Source organism: Leucopleurus acutus (assembly GCF_964270905.1).
Source record: "Leucopleurus acutus genome assembly, chromosome: 6".
Taxonomy (NCBI): Eukaryota; Metazoa; Chordata; class Mammalia; order Artiodactyla; family Delphinidae; genus Leucopleurus; species Leucopleurus acutus.
The window spans coordinates 49,598,316-49,617,663 of record NC_139149.1 but is presented as its reverse complement, the minus strand read 5'-3'; the positions used below and the strand labels follow the sequence as shown (position 1 = coordinate 49,617,663).

The 19,348-nt window shown below is 38.1% G+C and overlaps 1 protein-coding gene across 1 annotated transcript in view; it reads left to right on the top strand.

Moving 5' to 3' along the window:
- The first annotated feature begins 555 nt into the window (after positions 1–555).
- The window catches only part of IFIH1 (interferon induced with helicase C domain 1), a 56,051-nt gene continuing 37,258 nt past the window's right edge, over positions 556–19,348 (top strand). The window contains exons 1-3 of the mRNA XM_082840640.1: positions 556–1,336; positions 8,442–8,610; positions 13,092–13,232. Of these exons, the coding sequence (XP_082696766.1) occupies positions 881–1,336; positions 8,442–8,610; positions 13,092–13,232 (766 nt within the window). The 5' untranslated portion in view covers positions 556–880. The remainder of the gene's footprint in view (positions 1,337–8,441; positions 8,611–13,091; positions 13,233–19,348) is intronic.

The following is a 19,348-nucleotide window of genomic DNA, read 5'->3' as shown; positions in this document are numbered from 1 at the left end:
TTGGGGACCCACAGAAGGGCAGGTTTGTTCTGGAAAGGGTACAGAGGTCACTTCATCCTGGGGTTCTGGGCTTAACACATCTCTGAAAAGATGTCTTCTTAGCTTCATCTCTCTGCTTGTCCCCTGTAATCTTACCACTCAGGCGCGGCCAGGGGCTGCCTGCATTCACCAGCCAAGGCTAACACCTCACTGCTGACATCAGGGTCTGTGGCAGTTTCTCTTCTCCTCTGGGCTGGGAAGCCCCCAGTCACGCGCTGGCACCCCCTCCACATCTCAGCTGACGAGGGGTGATGTGAGACGGCCCTGGGAAAGAAGTCTGAATTTTAAGGCCGAACCCTGCAAGGTAGACGAAATACCCGCTGGCATTGCTGGAGCGCTGCTTTCTTACTCGCTGGAAGAGAGAATTCCCTTTCTTTTTCTTTTTCCCACAGGGCCCTTGACCGAAGGACTGTGCATACCGGAACCGACCAAAGGGTGGCTCCTCCCAGACCAGACACTCCCCGCCCGGCGGATTACGTGTGGAAAGTCCTGAAGAAGAGAATCGAAACAGAAACCGTAATCAGGCAAACTATAAAACTGCCTGGCGGAAAGCTGGCCCAGAAGCTTCCACCCCAGTGCGCAGACGAGGCGCACCGGTCCCCAGCCCCTGCGAGCGCCCGCCGCCGCCGCCGCCGCCGCCGCGTCCTGCCTACCTGCCCAGGTGCGACCGCGCCCTCGCGCGCCCACCTGGGCGTCGTGCAGGCAACCCCGTCGTTGCCAGGAGCATCGCTGCAGACCCTGCCGCTCCAAAGCAGCGGGCCACACATCTCATCCGCTGAGCTGAGAACAGCAACTTGTCCGTCTATTGGGGAGAATCTTCTCCGACCTCTGAGAAGGAAAGATGTCGTCGGATGGGTATTCCGCAGACAAGAATTTCTGCTATCTCATTTCGTGTTTCAGGGCCCGAGTGAAAATGTACATCCAGGTGGAGCCAGTACTGGACTACCTGACCTTTCTACCTGCAGAGGTGAAAGAGCAGATTCAGAGGACGGCCGCCACCGCCGGGAACATGCAGGCAGCTGATCTGCTTCTGAACACCTTGGAGAAGGGGGTCTGGCCCCTCGGCTGGACTAGGCTGTTTGTGGACGCCCTCCGGCTAGCAGGCAACCCCTTAGCCGCCCGCTACGTGAACCCTGAGCTCACCGACTTGCCCTCTCCATCCTTTGAGAATGCTCACGATGAGTGTCTCCAATTGCTGAACCTCCTTCAGCCCACACTGGTGGACAAGCTTCTGGTTACAGATGTCTTGGATAGATGTGTGATGGAAGAGCTGTTGACAGTTGAAGACAGAAATCGGGTAGGTGTCAGTTCAAATGGAGCTGGACTTGTAGGCAGATACAGGTATTGCAACTCGGGGTTGTTCCTCCATTTGCCCCATTCCAAATGTTCTTTGATATCTTTTGGTAAATTTGGATCCCTCCTTGAGAAGAGAATATCTAGGCTTTTAAAAACATAATTTTGAAAACGGCTACTTTTCTAATTCTTTCACTGAAATAAACTAAAGAGGAGTTAACTTTAGAATAATAATGTATGCTAATAGACAACATTTATTAAACACTTACTGTGTGCAATTAGTATCATTTGCAAAATGTATTATCAGAGTTCATGCTCGCAATAATCTATTGAGGTTTTTTTATGTTATTAACTGTGCCGTTTTACAGGTGAGAAGACTGAGGCAGTTTAAATAACTTGCCGAAGTTCTCCCAGGAAGACATTAGCAGAGCTAGGGATTTAGTTCCTGATGGTGTGAAATTTTATGTCTTATTTTATAAAGTTCCATAGAACAGGGATCAGCAAACCATGATCCATGGGCTAAATCCAGCCCGAAAGCTAAGAATGGTGTTTAAATTTTTAAATTTTCAGTTCATAAAGAAAGTTTTCTTGGAACACAGCCAGTGCTCATTCATTTACATGCTATGATTGCTCTTGCGCTTTAAGAGCATTTGTACGGAGACGTATAGCCCACAAAGCCTAAAATATTTATTATCTGGGCTTTAAACAAAACATTTGCCAATCTCTGGCCTATATTATGCACTATACCATTTAATTTTGGTCCAAATGGGGAAACTACATAGTACACACACACAGACACACACACTTTTTTTTTTCTTTACTCAAAGTTTCAACTCTCTGGGAATCAAAAATTGGAGATAATTAACTGAAAAAATATGTTGCTAGTTGCAGTTTTTCATATTAATAAAAGAATAGTGGACTTTTTACGTGGCATTTTGACAGGATGGATTTTACAGGTGACTTTACACTTAATGTTTTATTGTTCATTGTTTTTCAATGAGCGAGGATGTCCTGTGGAGTATAGAAATGCTTACCTATTTAAATCTGACTTACTCAGGGTGTGCGTCAAAAGTCTTATTTTGAAAGGCATGTAGGCAAATAAACCCATTTTGAGGGTCAAAGTCTAACATGCTATGATTTTTGACACTTTCTTTCTCTCTTTCTTTTTAATTCATCAACTGTTTGTATCCTTGTTACAAAGTTCTGGGCACGGGACTCATATCAGCCTATGATGTGACTTGGTCTTTAGTGACTAAAGTTAATACTCCTTCGTCCACTTGACAGCCATAGGGCCTGTCCAAAGACCCAAGCATGCATCTAATTCTGAGGACTGGTTTTCCCAACTAGTAAATTACATTACACTGTTGTCGGTAACGTTTATGTAGTTTTGTGTATTGAGAACCAGCTAGAACGCATTATAGTAGTCCAGCTGGATATGACAAATGTGTACATCACTGTGGCAGAAACTTAATTTGGAAGACAGTATGCAGCCTTCAAGCCAGCTGGAGATGGAAGATGGCATTTCCAGCCACAGTAGCTGTTAGGAAGTCCAGAAGCAACAGAGTCCAGTAACACCACAAAGCTGTTTATGTTTAGTGGGTACGATGTCCCGATTGCCAGCGAAACAGCACTTCTCCTTATTTACTCTAAATATGTCTGCCTATCAGCATCACTTTTGTCTTGCCTGGATTGAATTTCTGCCAGCTAGTTTTTATCCAAGTTCTTGATTCTGGCAAGCTTGGAGGCAGCTAGCAGGAATGCAAGGGATTTGACACAAAGAAGATATAGAGTAAAGGGACATTTGTGTAGTGGTAGCAGTTAAGGCCAAAGCAACCCAAATTCTCCCTCAGAGTCGTATTTCAAAGGAGGGCCTGAAAGCTAGAGGAGCTATGTATCTGAGGCTTTCAAAGGAGCAATAGTGTCTGCGTGAAACTTTGGAATAGTTTTTGTACACGTCATTTTCCAGGTACCATCAGTCTCAAAAGGAATCAATGGCGGCTGATGGAAAGGCACCACTAGGTTTAGAAGAATCCCCAGCATGTTGATATGGGGTCCTTGAGGAATGTTTATCGTATAACAGCAAAGTGTAGTGGGGAAAGCATGGGAATTTGGAATGGCAAGACCTGGATTTGAGATCTGTCTCTGTTTCTTACCATCTGTGTTACTTTGGACTACATTATTTGTTTCCTGATCCTAAGTGTACCCATGAAAATGGACATAATAATAATTTCCTGTCTCATTCACAGTATTTTATTGAACATGAGTGAGAAATAGTGTTTATGAAAAGGCTTTATAAATAAGAAAGAGCTGTTTGGTTATGATGTGACTTCTATTATTTATTTGGTCACATTTCCTTGTGAATTTAAAGTTTCAGGGATTTAGGTAAATACCCCATGTTGAAATTGAGATCTGCCTCCTGAAGTCCCTGGATTAAACTGTGATTTGAGGGAGAAACAATGTTTTTCATCTAAGGATGAAACCAGAACCCAGTTAGGACTAAGTATAATATTGGTGCTTAATAAGTGTGGATTGGATTTATTTCCAAGGAATTGTCTGGAATAAGAAATGAAAACACTTGGAGTAATGAATTGCCTTGCCAGGCATTGGGGAATGGATGGGTGGATGATGAATATAAGATCTCCAAATCTGCTTTTTTGACACCTTAAAATAGCATTTAACTAAGAAATCAGAACTTCTAAAAAACATTTTATTTTAATGCTTTTCCTGTTTTCCGGTTGACATTTTCTACTTGGTCTTGGATTCTCACCTCCACCTCCCAATCCCTGCCCCTCTTACGTAAGCACTTCTAAAAACATGATCCTAGATTTAGTTTTGTGACCAGCCGGTACCCAAAGAAATTTATTTAATCGACTGATTATTCATTCATTCGTTTTAAATTTATGGAGCAGCACCTTGCATCAGACACCATGCTAGTGTTGAAATGATTGGAGAATAACACAAATCCTGTCTGTGCTTTCATGGAGTTTACGATGCAGTGTTGATCAGTGTTCATTCTTCTAACAAATAATTAAAGAATGTCTAGTATATGTGAGGCACTATTGCAAACACTGAGGACTCAGCAATAAATACAAGAATCACTTTATAGATCATTATAATAGAACGCTCCCTAACAGCAAGGGGGTGTCCCTGTACTGGCCTGCTTCTATTTAGGATGCTAAGTGACATCGTAGCACATCCATGACTTAGACAGCCATGAACTGTGGATCATGTAAACATTTCTATAGTGTTTTTTTAAAAATTAATTAATTTGTTTATTCATTTATTTATTTTTGGTTGTGTTGGGTCTTCGTTGCTGTGCAGGCATTCTCTAGTTGCCTCAGGCGGGGCCTACTCTTCGTTGTGGTGCGCGGGCATCTCACTGCAGTGGCTTCTCTTTTTGTTGTAGAGCAAGGGCTCTAGGTACGCTGGCTTCAGTAGTTGTGGCACACAAGCTCAGTAGTTGTGGCTCACGGGCTCTAGAGCCCAGGCTCAGTAGTTGTGGCACATGGGCTTAGTTGCTCCGCGCCACGTGGGAAGGGCTCGAACCCGTGTCCCTTGCATTGGCAGGCGGATTCTTAACCACTGCACCACCAGGGAAGCCCCTCACAATTTGAACAGATTAAGTAAGCTGCATGTTTCAGCCCTGCCCAGTTCAAAGCATCGAACATCTATAGTCCTAGAAGACACTCTGTACCTTTCATTTACACAGTAGAACCTCAGATAATATCACTAGTCCAACTAGAAACCCTCCAGTTCCATCTACATGAAGTTGAGTATTAGAGTTAATCTCCTTCTAGCTCATTGTAATGTCAGGTAAATTAGGATGGGTAAGAATTTTATTAGCAACAAAAAGTACAAATAAGAAATTAGTTATGTCATTGTGACAATACATAGTCATTCAGAAAGACATTAACTTTTGGAGGGAACTTGTTCTTTAAAAATTCTTTGTTTTTAACGTAAGAGTTTTGCTTCCTGATTTACTGGTACTGAGGGTTGAGCTCTGCTATATTAAAAGGTCACCATTATATTTAAATAGCTATCTACGGTTGTTCTGAGGGGGAAGAAAGCATTTTTATCTAACTTTACAATTGTGTTGGCAAGCCAGGGCTTAAACGAAATATCTTTGGTTTCTCTACAGATTTCTGTTAGAAAAAACATAGATCAAAGAATTCAGGGAGCTTCCCTGGTGGTGCAGTGGTTGAGAGTCCGCCTGCCGATGCAGGGGACATGGGTTCGTGCCCCGGTCCAAGAAGATCCTACAAGCCGCGGAGCGGCTGAGCCCGTGAGCCATGGCCGCTGAGCCTGCGCGTCCGGAGCCTGTGCTCCGCAACAGGAGAGGCCACAGCAGTGAGAGGTCCGCGTACCGCAAAAAAAAAAAAAAAAAAAAAAAAAAGAATTCAGGATATGAAAGCATTGAACTGTATTACCCACAAACTCATATTTATTTTACACTCTATAAATTAGTTAACAATGTATCCATAGACATTTTTAACTTCATATTCAGAGAATACATTCAGTGGGGAAGGAACATGAGTGGGAATCATTATATGTCCTGTTTCAGGCTCAAGTCTAAATATTCATTTCCCAAGAATTTCAGTAATCAAGTGTATATATTGGGATTTTTTTTTTTTTTTTTTGAGGTACGCGGGCCTCTCACTGTTGTGGCCTCTCCCGTTGCGGAGCACAGGCTCCGGACGCGCAGGCTCAGCGGCCATGGCTCACGGGCCCAGCCGCTGCGTGGCATGTGGGATCTTCCCGGACCGGGCATGAACCCACGTCCCCTGCATGGGCAGGCAGACTCTCAACCACTGCGCCACCAGGGAAACCCTATTGGGATCTTATATATAGGAGAACAGATTAAGTAAAAAACATTGTGTGATTGCTTTAAAGGGAATTGATGTACTTTCTAGCACCCAAACTAGGAAGATTTCTTAAAAATTCAGAATCTTGATGACTCTGCTAAAATTGCATGGGTATTATATATGTAGTTCCCCATTCAAATAATAAAAATACTTGCAGGAAATAATGGCATAATGATTCTCAAATGCCTGAACTCAGTAAGGACAAAGCAAGCTTGACAAATACAATTCTACAGTAAAGATCGACTAACTGGTTAATAGTCAAAGAAAATTTAGTGGATATAATATGCTTAGGTTTTTAAGTATAAATTACAGTGCTTCACTTGTTCATTTTAGAGAAATGCTTTCTGATTACTACTTCTGTGGAATGAGTTTAAAGCTGATAAAAGGCTGAGGTAATTAAAAATGGAAGTGGTTGAGTTAAAATAAGGTGCTCAAACCAGTCTCATTTAGCATCTTTAGAGACTACTGCTTAAATTAGCAGGTAATAAATAGAGATGTTACAAACATCAGAGAAGACAAAGAATTTCCATTAGAAAATTAACAAAATTAAAGAAAAGTAGGAAATGAGCAAGAATCTGCTTAGAAATGCTGTGGGGGAGATGGACTGAAATCGCCTAAATTTTATTAAGTCAAGTAGTCATTTTAACCACTTCTTGTCAGAAAATGAACTTAAAATTGGAGACAATTACCAGCTATAATTACAGCTCAGTAAGGCAGTATTCAGCCTCTGAAGCCAATGCCTGGGATCGAATTCTACCTCTGCCATTTACTAGCTTTGTGGCCTTAGGGAGGTAACTGGACTTCTCTGAGCCTTGGATTTCTGATCTGTAAAATGGGTTAATATCGGTATCTTCTTCAGAGCTGTTGGGTTGATATATGCAAAACATGTATAATAACATAATTATCTATTAGCTGATGAAACGAACATATTCTTTGGGTAGAAATCATGTGGTATAATCTTGTACTAAGTAGTGTCTGCTGGTGAAATGTTTGTAAAGATAGATGCTTTTCCCAGTCATCATAATAATAAACACTGAATTTGTACCAGACATTGTTCCAAAAATGTGAATTCCTGAAATTAAATGGTTATTGGATATATTTATAGGACTAGAAAATACACAAATTCGTAGGAAACAATTAATCTAGCTGAATAGTCCATATTATACATGTAGAAGATGGGCAAATGTTGAGAAAGACCTTTGAGAGTATGTAAGTTAGTACTTCTTACCTAAGCTGCTGATTAGAATCAAGAGGTGCTTTTGAAAAAAATTTCTGGTTTCCCCCCATGGACAAATCAGAATCTCTGGGGGTAGATTTCAGAAATCAGTATTTTCTAAAGCTCCTCAGGTGATTCTAACATGCAGCTAGGATGGACAAATGCTGTAATTTTATTTCAGTTGCTTCATTTTACACATGTAGAAACTGAGGTCTGGAGAGAAAGTGGCTTGACTAATGGCCCAGCAAGTTGATGGTGTCCTGCCTAATTTCTTTCTGGTCTAAATGTGATCTTTTCTCCAAATGTTTGGTGCTGTATTAAGAACTGGGGAGATGCACTGTAATAAGGATTACACAAATGATTCACATTTAAAAAGATTTACTAGATTAATCTAAAGGAGAAATTAAATGAAGGTTAAAAATAGTAATGAATGGATATAGAAATGCTTCTGCCCAATACTTAAAAAAAGGAATATAGAAATAAATCTCTTATGATGTTAAGTAAATACAAATTAAAAAAAATATAGCAGTAATAAATAATACAAATATTAAAGAATATAAATGTCTGATAGTAATTACTTATTCCATAGTGGTAATAGTGAAGAAAGAAAGGTCGGATAAGAAATGTTTGATTTCCTGTTTATAGACTCCATGAGTTGAAAAGATATAGCAAGCCCTAGATATACAGAAAGAAATTGATGCAAATAGACATAACATGGCTAGAAATTAAAGACGCCTTCTTTTGCACCCCTTATTCAGAATGGCGGAGGTAAAACATGTTTCCTAAGTGTCAGCTTTGAATATCTCAATAGCTTAAAAAAATAGTGTATATTTAAAAGGGGGATTGGCCCAGGGATTTTTTTCCCCCTAGAATCCAAAATTTCTGTAAGCGGTATTGCTGTTTTCTTTAGTATTTGAATATGAGCCTTTATACATATGCTTAATTGTGCAATTTTTCTAAAGGCTAGTTCCTGTTTAAATTTATTCATAAGATAGTTGGACTTCTTTAATTCTACTTTTCTCTTAAAACAGGTTTCTGCTGCAGAAAATAATGGAAATGAAGCAGGGGTAAGAGAGCTACTGAAAAGGATCGTGCAGAAAGAAAACTGGTTTTCTACGTTTGTGACTGTGCTGAGGGAAACAGGAAACGATGCGCTTGCCCAGGAGTTAACAGGCACCGATTGCTATGAAAGCAATGCAGGTATTGCTAATTCCGCAAAGGAAGGGTTTTTGCGTTTCGCCTAGTGACTGAGAGTTTAATGAAACCTGTAGACACAGTGCCAAATACTAGGGTATTTAGAATCAAAATTTCAAGCGATTTTGAGAGGTATGTTTTCTTCGTTTTACAAATGAGGAAACTGCTGCTTGGGAAAAGATGAACCTTCCAAAGACCACAGCTCTCAGCAAGCTGGGCTGGAATATTGGCAGCTGACTCCTTGTCCAACATGTTTTCCATTTCCCATCTTATTTTGGAAACAAAGTGATTGTCTGAGATTTTTATCAAGATAATTTTAACATTGCCTAGACAAATAAATTGGAAGAAAATATTTTAGTGATTATTACAACTGCTGCATAGTCTTCTGGACATTTATATAAATTTTTAAGGAATTTATTAAACATTTGATAAAAGATCTGTAATTGCTAACATATCACAGTGTTCCTTTCTGTGAGTTTTTAAAAGTATTCAATTATAATAATAAAAATAACATTTTAGAGCTCTTTCACATATACCATTTGTAAATCTAATATAATCTGCCATCTTATTTTTCTTTACAGAGTATGTTTCCTGTGCTTTTAAAAATATCACATGTAAGACAAATTGAAGTTTAATTGGTAATGAATGATTACTAACTTATAATTGGTATAATTTATTCACAATTATATATAATTTAAATGATTATAATCATTTCAAGCTTACTTCACTTCTTTTATTCAGTCAGTCATTCAATCAACATGTAATGAGTACCAGACACTGTTCTAGGTGCTGGGGATATGGATTTAAATGAGACATACAAAGTCCCCATTCCCATAAACCACACTTCCTAATGGAATAAAAAACACAGCGAACATTTTTCTAAGTTACTTATGCAAAAGAAAAACAGATAGTTACTAAATTATTAGAGTAAACAGCATATTATGATTTTATGCTGTATTATTTATGAAATAGCTTAATTTTGCTCAGTGGTTAGAAATACACACTATATATACACATATATATCTGTGTGTATATATATCTAGTGTATATACACACACACACACACAGTGTGTACGTATGTCTGTGTATATGTATATATAGTGAGAGAGACAAACATAAACACACACAAATATTTTTACTATGAAATATTGAAAAGCCCAGAAGAATTACAAAATAGTATTAATGGACCTGTGTGTAAATGAATCATGGGGAGTGAAGTGTAGTCCATGTTTAGGGAAGGTCTTCTTGCTTCAGCCCAAAGCAAATGCTGTATGGCGTCATATGTTTGTGATGGCCACAAAGTGAAAAGCTCAAGAGGCTCCCCTTTTTGAGATTATCTAGGGATTTGAGGGGGATTTATTCAGCCAAATGTGGTTAATCCAGCTTTCAAAAGCCAAGCAGTAATTCCATGATCTGTCCACTAGCAGGTCCCCCAGTTTCTACTGTCATTGTTTCTATTTCCACAGCAAAGTGTAACTGTATTTTTAAAAAAATCCCTCTCAGTAGAAGCACCTTGTTTTTGCTTCAGTTCTCTGGAATGGGCTCAGTGGTGCCACTTGCTTGCAACATCAAGATTATGGATTCTTTTGCGTTTATATATTATGGCCCAGCTATTATTTCCACAATGTAACTCTAATGCCAGTTTGCTAATTCTAAAGGGACTTCAGGCCAAACTTACATACAATAATGGGGCCAGATTTCTCCTACATACCTCAAGGATGAGCTGGACCCCAGTGCAGATCACACCCTCTCATGATGAGTTCCCTTTCAAGACCTTGTGGGACCATTTCCATCCATGACAAACACCCTAGGACGTGAACTTCAAAGGGAAATGACTGCAGTCTCAATTTTTTTGTTCCCTGAGAAATTTTGGCCTCAGTGTATCGAGGGATATTAGAAAGAGCAGCCTTGCAGATCACAAAAGACCTTGTTATATCCATCCCCCAAAGTAGAGGGTACTTACCCATTTTACGGTTGTGTACTAGTTTAGGAAAAAGTCTAAAAGATCAACTCTAAGTGTCTTCTAGCTTCTCCTGACATAGACAACGTCTCGCCATATTTCTGTCTTTTTTTTGTTGGGGGGGAGCGGAGCAATAAGTTACATACAACGTATTTCTTTCTAAGATATTTTTAAGTTCCACTTTACAAGGTGACTTGTTGGAAGCTAATGCGATTTTTCAAATTCTAATGCTTTGAACGATAGCAATCCTAGGTAAAGTATATATACACATAATACCTGTATAATAACACACCTCATCATATACCTCATCTAATATTCACATGCCTTCCTCTTTACTTTCCTTATAATATGCCATAACTTCGTATTATGATTAAGTCTTTACATGTCTGTTTCAGAATGGCTTGGGGACTAGTTTATCCAAACTCTCCTAGCCTGTGCACATAATGTCGGCTGGCCAAGGCCAAACACTTTATAAAAGGGATAAAGGCCTCCTGAAAAGAAAAAAGTGGCACCAATTATCCATCATCCTTTTCGCCCTCCCTGGTCCCCTGACAGGATCCTCTTACATTTGGGGCTTTTCCTTCTTTCAACCAAAGTGGGTGATGATGGCTGTTACCCCAGATATGTGGGCTCTTACAAAGACAGGGAGCCCAGTAGAAAGGGATTTCTAAGCTTCTTTTGAAGGTTGGATGGAAGATGCAATCCCCTTCTGGGACTCAGCACCCTTACACTCTCACTACCCCTACCAGCAGTCAGGGTGCTTCTGACCAACTCATTCCAAATGAGTAGGGCTTACTTCTCATGTCCTCCACTGAAAATCCAATCAGGGGAGTCAGGAATTTAAATATTGTTTGCTAACCTGTACATATTATTAAGGGAATCTAACCATTTTTCTAGCAGGTCTTGATGCCCAGAACAAAGTTAGCTGTCATTATTCAAAGTTAGCTGTGGTAGGAGCTGCTGTGGATGGAATCGAGCCCCCCTGCCACCAAATTCATATATTGAAGCCTTAACCCCCAATGTGACTGTATCTGGAGCTAGGTCTTTAGGAGGTAATTAAGGTTAAATGAGATCCAAAGGTTGGGTCCAAATCTGATAGGACTGAGGCCTTATATGAAGAGGAAGAGAGATCTCTGTCTCTTTCTCTCTCCCCACCATGTGAGTTCACAGTGAGAAGGTGACATTCTGCAACCTCAGAAACATGCTCTCACCAGACACCAACCTGCTGGCACATTGACCGTGGACTTCCTATTTCTAGAACTGTGAGAAAATTCTTTTCTGTGACTTAAGTCACTCAATCTATGGTACTTTATCATGTTGGCCCATGCTGACTAACACAGGGGCCTGGACTCTGGATCCTGACACTTAATGAGTCCTGGCTCCTTCATGTCCCTCGATGTGTGACTTTCACCGGGTACTTGCCCTCTCTGTGCCTCAGTTTACTCCTCTGTGAAATAATATTACTGATTACCCAGGATTATTTTGAGGGTTAAAAGATTTAACATTTGTAAAGCACAAAATAAATTGACTATTATTATTATAAACCCCAAACATGCTTAATATGTACCTACAAATATTATAAAATCATCTTGTCTAAAGACAAACTCCAAAGTCAGAACAGTTTTCTTCAGGAAATTCTCCATACACAGCACACATTTTCTCCTTATTCTTTAAGATGGGTTAATCGAAAATGATACTTTAAGAAATTTTCTTTATGGCATCAGTCTCTGACACATTGTACTTCAGAAGGGCAGAAACTCTTGCCTTTCTTTGTAACTTTCTTTCAAAAGTCTTAAGAAAACACTCAATACATGTTGGCTGAAGAAAAAAAAGGTCAGGTGGAAGAAATGGTGGGAAGGAGAAAGGAAGGATTCAGAATATTTCATTAAATTTCTAAAAAAAATCTCCAGAAATTCAGAATACATGAATGTAGGCTGACATTAAAGCATGTGTACATCTCGTGTAGAACACGCAGTGGGAGAACAAAAAGGCTAGAGGACAAGCTGAAGAAAAACTACCGCCAAGTTTGCATTTTCATTAATGCAGCCTTACATGTGACTTTGTATCACTGAACAGGGGGCTTACTTCCTAAAGTTGATGGTCAGATAGGAAATCGTCACACTTATGATTCGCATAATACTTATTATATTGGCTTTTTAGATAAAATTTAGTCATCACAAAAGAATTACTCACTGTGTTCATATAAAAAAATAAAAATACTTTGTCACAACATGAAAACATGTTCCAAGCCTTACAAAATGTCAAAGTATTGTAGTATGTTTAGGCAGATCTCTACTAGGGACCCCACTTGGTTTTCAAAATAAAAATAACAGCTCTTTATATTGTATAAAAACTTACATTGCAATACAATTTACATTCTGCTTAGAATTTCAAAGTATTTAAGTATATTCAGGTTAATCTCTATTAGGAACCCCTATTCTGTTTTCAAAATAACAATGACAGTTATGTATACTGTATAAAAACTTGCATGGCACTATCGTTTATATTCTAATACTTTTATTCACAGAGTCTGAGAATCTATCACCAGAAGATGGTCCTGAGGTCAAAGAGCCCCTCCTTTTAGCCACAGCTCAGCCCAGTCTGGAGGCCTGGGACATAGAGAATAATTCATTGGAACCGTCTTTTGCAGATTCTTCTGTAGCTTCAGGTACTTGGGACACACACATACTTTTACATGCACTAATTAACTACTTCTGGAAAAATCAGTTGCTGCATTGATGACATTAGGATTTATTAAACAGAGGGAGAAATTTGGGGCTTTGGGGTTTTGTGAGTATTTATGTTAAAATAATATTTCTGGAGGAGATTAAATGAAAATAATTGCTCTTTGTGTCTAAAAATGTTTTAAAACTAATGCAATATTAATATGTGATGAACTTGAGCACACTGGGTTCTAATTTTATTTTATAAGATAGCCATGGTCCTTGTCATGTGGTAAATATCATAAGCAAGTCCTGAATTTCATGATTTTCGAAGTACTTTCAAATACATGAATTAGTGGGTTTTTTTAGAAAAAGATTTATTTATTTATTTATCTATTTTGGCTGTACCGGGTCTTAGCTGTGGCATGCAGGATCTTCGTTACAGCACGTGGGATCTTTTAGTTGTGGCATGCGGCTTCTTAGTTGTGGCATGTGGGCTTCTTAGTTGCAACATGTGAACTCTTAGTTGCAGCATGCGGGATCTAGTTCCCCGACCAGAGATCGAACCCAGGCCCCTGCATTGAGAGCATGGAGTCTTACTCACTGGACCACCAGGGAAGTCCCCATGAATTAGTTTGACTCATCCAAATTTCTGAGAATTAAATGAGGCCATTACGTTTTCCTCTTTTTACAGACTGGCGTGTCACAGAGAGGTTCAACTGGGTTATAGAGATCAAAACCAAGGCTTTAGAAAAGAAGATGAATGAGTGCTAAACAGGAGTTGGTTTGAATTTCAGTAACTAATTGGCGTGGGTACTAGATCCGCCATGTCCACCTTTTAGATATGAAACAGCCCTGGAAGAATCAAACTAATTTAATTATTTCCCCTCCCTAATTTGCTCATAATAGGAGAATGCTTCTCTCCTTCCCTCTGTCCCCCAAATGGCCACATTCATTTTTCACTAGAAATAGTCAGGTTGAAGTCTGGTGTGCTGGTAAATGTTTACCAAGTGGCTCTCGGAGGAAAAAAAAAAAGCCCTGATTTGTAGCATATGCCAATCTTCATGGTGTAAATACTCCCACTAAGGCTACTTTCAAGTGCCCACATAATGTCACCGAACACTAAGTCAGGAAGAGATGTGCAGTAGCGCACCACTATTTGCCATTTCCATTATACGGAAACAATAGGCTTAAATAGCCTCAACATCATTGATGATTGTAAAATCTAGTAAAATGATTAGAAATTGATGAGTTTTAAGTATTCCTTACCTTTGTTTTAATATAATTTTTTTAGTAAGTCCGTATAATTTAATTTTTAAAATTGCCTGCGCTTAACATTAACAACTGGCTCATGAAATTCTAGAAAATTTAACAATTGTTCTTGTGCTGTATGAGCTGACTCCATCACACTATTACAAAGTATACTATTTTCGACTCAGAAAAGTAATATAGCTGCATTGCAGGAGATTTGGAAAACATAGAAACCTACAAAGAAAAAGTCGCGCACACTTTTACAGTAAGATATATTACTCTTCACATTTGGGTATCCCGTTTTGTTTACATACCTGGATGTTTATATATAATGGCATTTCTCCTGAATTCATTAGATGTTCTTCTACAGCATGGTTTTTAACAATTGAATAATAATTCTATCCATTGGATGCTTTATGATTAATTAACCAACTGTTGAACATGTAGGATGTTTCCAAATTTCTACATCATGAATAATGCTGCATAACTGCCTTCATATTTATGTCTCAGTTTAATTCTTTTTAAATTTATTTTTAAAATTTATTTTATTGAAGTATAGTTGGTTTACAATGTTGTGTTAATTTCTGCTGTACAGCAAAGTAATTCAGTTATATATATACATGCTTTTTCACATTATGGTTTATAACAGGATATTGACTATAGTTCTTTGTGCTACACAGTAGGACCTTGTTGTTTATCCATCCTCTATATTAATAGTTTGCATCTGCTAACCCCAAACTCCCAATCCATTCCTACCCCACCCAGTTTAATTCTTAAAAACATATTACATAATTGAAATTTCTGGATCAATGATTTCTACAGTTTTAAGACATTTGATACTTAATGTTATATTTCACTCCAGGAACTTGTACCAAATTACATGTGCTGTAACAGTACAGGAGAGTACTTACTGCCCTGAAGTCTATTCTATAAGAGTGGGTAATATTATTTTTAAAATTTGCCAATTTGGTATTCTACTACTTGAATTTGAATTATTTTCTAACGAAAAATGTTTTTACAAGTTCATTCTTTTTGTTGTTGCTAATTGCCTATTTTTCTATTAGGGTATTTTATATTCTTCTTGCTGGTTTATGTGAATTAGCTAAATATACAGGATAGCAATCTTTTGTCATAAAATAGTATCGAGATCTTTTATAGTTTGACTGCTGTTTAGCCTTGTTTAAGGTGTTCTTTTAGTGGAATACTTCTGAAGCTTTAGTGTGCTTACGTGTCCCCTGGAAGTGGAGGTCTTACTGATATGCAGATTTTGATTCGGTAGGTTCTGTATGAAGCCTGAGATTCTGCCTTTCTCACTTACTCCCAGGTGATGCTGCTACTGTTGGTCTTGGACTACACTTTAAGTAGCAAGGTTTACTGTGCAGAATAGCAAAGCTTTTAACCCTGAATTCTAGAGGACCTTTTTTTTTTTTTTTCTTCATGTGAGCAGCTGCGCTTTCTTTCAGAAATCATGATTGCGTAGGAATGCCAAAACCACTACCTTAATGTGGGTTTTTCACGTTTTAATAAACTTCCTTGGTAGGCTACCTGACATCTCTGTGGGTTACTGGCTATTTCCTAAATTCGCACTGGAAAGAATTGAAGCCAGAACTGAGGCTGGGAATTGATCCTGCATCTCAAATGAAGGTTTTTCATCCAAGGTTGCCAACCTAATGCATCTTGTCAGCCTGTAGTTTATTTATCTGTGGAGCATTCTGAGTCTCAACAAGGACAAAATTAAAGACAAAACCTTTTTAAAAAAATCTGTTTTCTTACTATTTAATATAAAACTTAAAGCTGCATCAAGTGAAAAAAAATCTGGATCTTAATAATGGCCTTAAGGGACAGAAAGGGGTTTGTTTTTCCCTCTTCGGGTCCCCTCCCTCCCTTCCTTTCACTTCTTTCATTTAACGAATCTTATTAAACTCCTATCATGTGCCAGGCATGCACTGTTCAGTGTTTAGCACTGTAAATATTGTGGTGGAGTAAACCAGATGTGGCTTCTGCTCCCATGGAGCTTTCAAATGATGGGCATGTCAAACGGTAGTCACTATATAGCTGCACAGTAAGTGCTGTGAAAGAAAAGTACAGACTATTAAAATGTGTACTCGTCTGAGAGCATGTGAGAGTACAACAAGCTGTACAGTAATCTGAGGACTCCATCCAATTCACAGACTTTAACAGTCTTCTAGTCTGTAAGGTTCTTGTGGCGTCTGGACTTCTCATGTGGATTTGGGAACAGGTTCGTCCAATGCATTCTGGTCCTTTCCAGAGCAGTAAGAAAGGGTATCTGATTTATGAAAATGGAGTGCTTCTGCCTTAGGCTTTTGCCTCTTTTTTTGATAGATGTTGAGGATCATTCCAGGTATTCATTTCTTTTCTTGCTGCTCTTCAGAACTAAGAATTACTGATGTAAATGACTTGTAAAGTATCATTAACCCAAAGAAGTTATTGTAGTTCTTTGGACTGAAGTTTTTGTTGCAAAATTAACTGTAGAAGGATTTTGCCTACGTTGGCATTCTTTTACAGGATTAACCATCAAAATAAATAAGATAATATTCAATAATCTGTAATATTTATTTGCATAATTTTTTGTGGGTATCTTAATGATATTTACAATATATAATCTTTATTTTGAATTTCAGTACATTGGGTTTAGATTTCAAATACAGTTACCAAGGTAGCATTGAAAGAAACTTATTACTTAAGCTACACACATTCTATAAATATGAATTTTCATAGGCAAAAAAATGTGACTTGAATTATTTCTGATTTTAAATTAAGACTTCTCTAATTTTTATTTCCACATCAGTTTCTAAAATATTGTTTTTCAGTGCATAATAGTCTTTGTGGATACAAATGTTAATTATTTATAGTTTTAATGCCAAGATTCTTTATATATTGTTTTTAGCCTTTTTTACTCCTTAATACACCTGACAGGTAAGACACACTAGTATTAGTAATAGTGGCCCACCCTGAAACCAATTTTAATCACTCCTTCAGTGATTAAATCAGTGATTTAATCACCAAATTTAATCTCTCCTTCAGCCTGGGGTGATAGATGAGAATTCCCTAGTGGACAGCTGGACAGGGATTTTGTCATGCCTCCACATCGGAGGCTGGCATTTCTTCTTCCTTTCTCCTTTCAACTTCTTCCCATTAAAAAGTGGTTAATAATTAAGATATAGCCCATTTTTTAAAATTTGCTTTTTCCACACGAATACAACCATTTATAAAGGATATTTGAATAGTTCTCAGACTATTCGTAGAATTTTACTGCTGGATGTAATAATTCTGCTTTCTGAGGTCACTGGTCATTTTCTAACAAGAAATTATTGGAAAACTTTGGTGTTTCTCTAGACCACACTTCCCTAGAAAACATCAGAGGGGCACAATGCCCACATTCATTTTCTTCTATTAAAAATATTTTAATTATAGAAAATACACAGTTATCTGGTTTATGTTAATCCTATAGGCTTACAGTAAAATTGGTTATGCAATCATTTTTAATTGTCTGCTACTGTTGCTTTGTTAAAATAAGTGAGTGGTTATTTTACATTGACTTTTTTAATATACTATTTTAGGAATTAATGACATATATAAAATTAAAAATAAAGCAAATGAGGTTCAAAACGAAATAATAAAATTTACTGTATTTGGAATGAACTTACTTTTATGCAGAGTTCCACAGAAAATCCCCCAAATTTCTTTTATCATCCTTTGTTGATCTCCCTGTCATGAAACTAGAAAATGCAAGTACCGCAGGTTGGCCAGCAGAGGGCGCTTTGACATTTATAAAGAGAACGGAATGTCACTGTTCCAGGGTGGACGATTATAACGTACAGGGTGAGTGTGCCATGTGTGAATACACAGTGCGCATGACTGTGAGTGCATGTGTATATTTTGATTTATATATTCGTTCACGTGAAGATTTTAAAATTCCACCCAAGCTAATGAGCTTACCAACCTGCTTGTTTTCAGACTTTAGTACCTTCTTTTTCATATTCCCCCATATGTTCCACTCCTTAGGTTTATCCGGTGACATTATGCTTTGGAATATATTGTGGATATATTTTGCATAGATCATCTTCTGTAGGAGGGGTTTAAAAATTGACCTTTATAAAACAGCCTCCTTCTTTCTGGCCCAATCTGTTAGTGCACTTTTTTTGTTGTTGTTTTGTTTTCCCTTTTTATAGACCGAAGTCCAATCTTAGATTTGGTCTATAGTAATCTCTGTAAAAATGCCACAAAATTTATCCTTGCACTTGAGGACCAGAATAATGTTCTATAATACTAACCTCTAGAAATTTAGAGATTTTTAGAATCTCTAGAAATACATACCACATAGACCTTGAGAGCTTAGTGGGAAAGATAATTGATGTAGCAGTCTGCAATAATACTGTGGGAGATCACCCATACTGTTACAGGATTGCTCTGAATTAAGATAGCTCTCCTTTACATCTATTTTTTTTCTAAATTTAGTTACATTAATTATTGGGAATTAGAAATACTACTACAGCAATCCAAAAGGCAAATATTATTATGAGCTGAGAAAGAGAGAGAGAGAGAGAGAGAGAGAGAGAGAGAGGGAGGGGGGGAAGAGATGCTGTTACAGATGCTGATATTCGTGTTTGTTAAAGGATAATATAGGTTTGTATTTTATATGAAACCCACCAAGAGCCGTCTAGGTTAGTTATATGACCTCCAATTGCATAATAGTTCTAGGAGGGTGACTGTTCATATCTCAGGAGTGAGAATGTAAGTATTTTGATGGAGAGAAACCTCTTTACTGCACAGCTAATACATGTTGGATTTATTTTCATGACATCTTTTTATGACTACAAGCCTAAAGCTTTTTTAGCAGAGTTTTAAC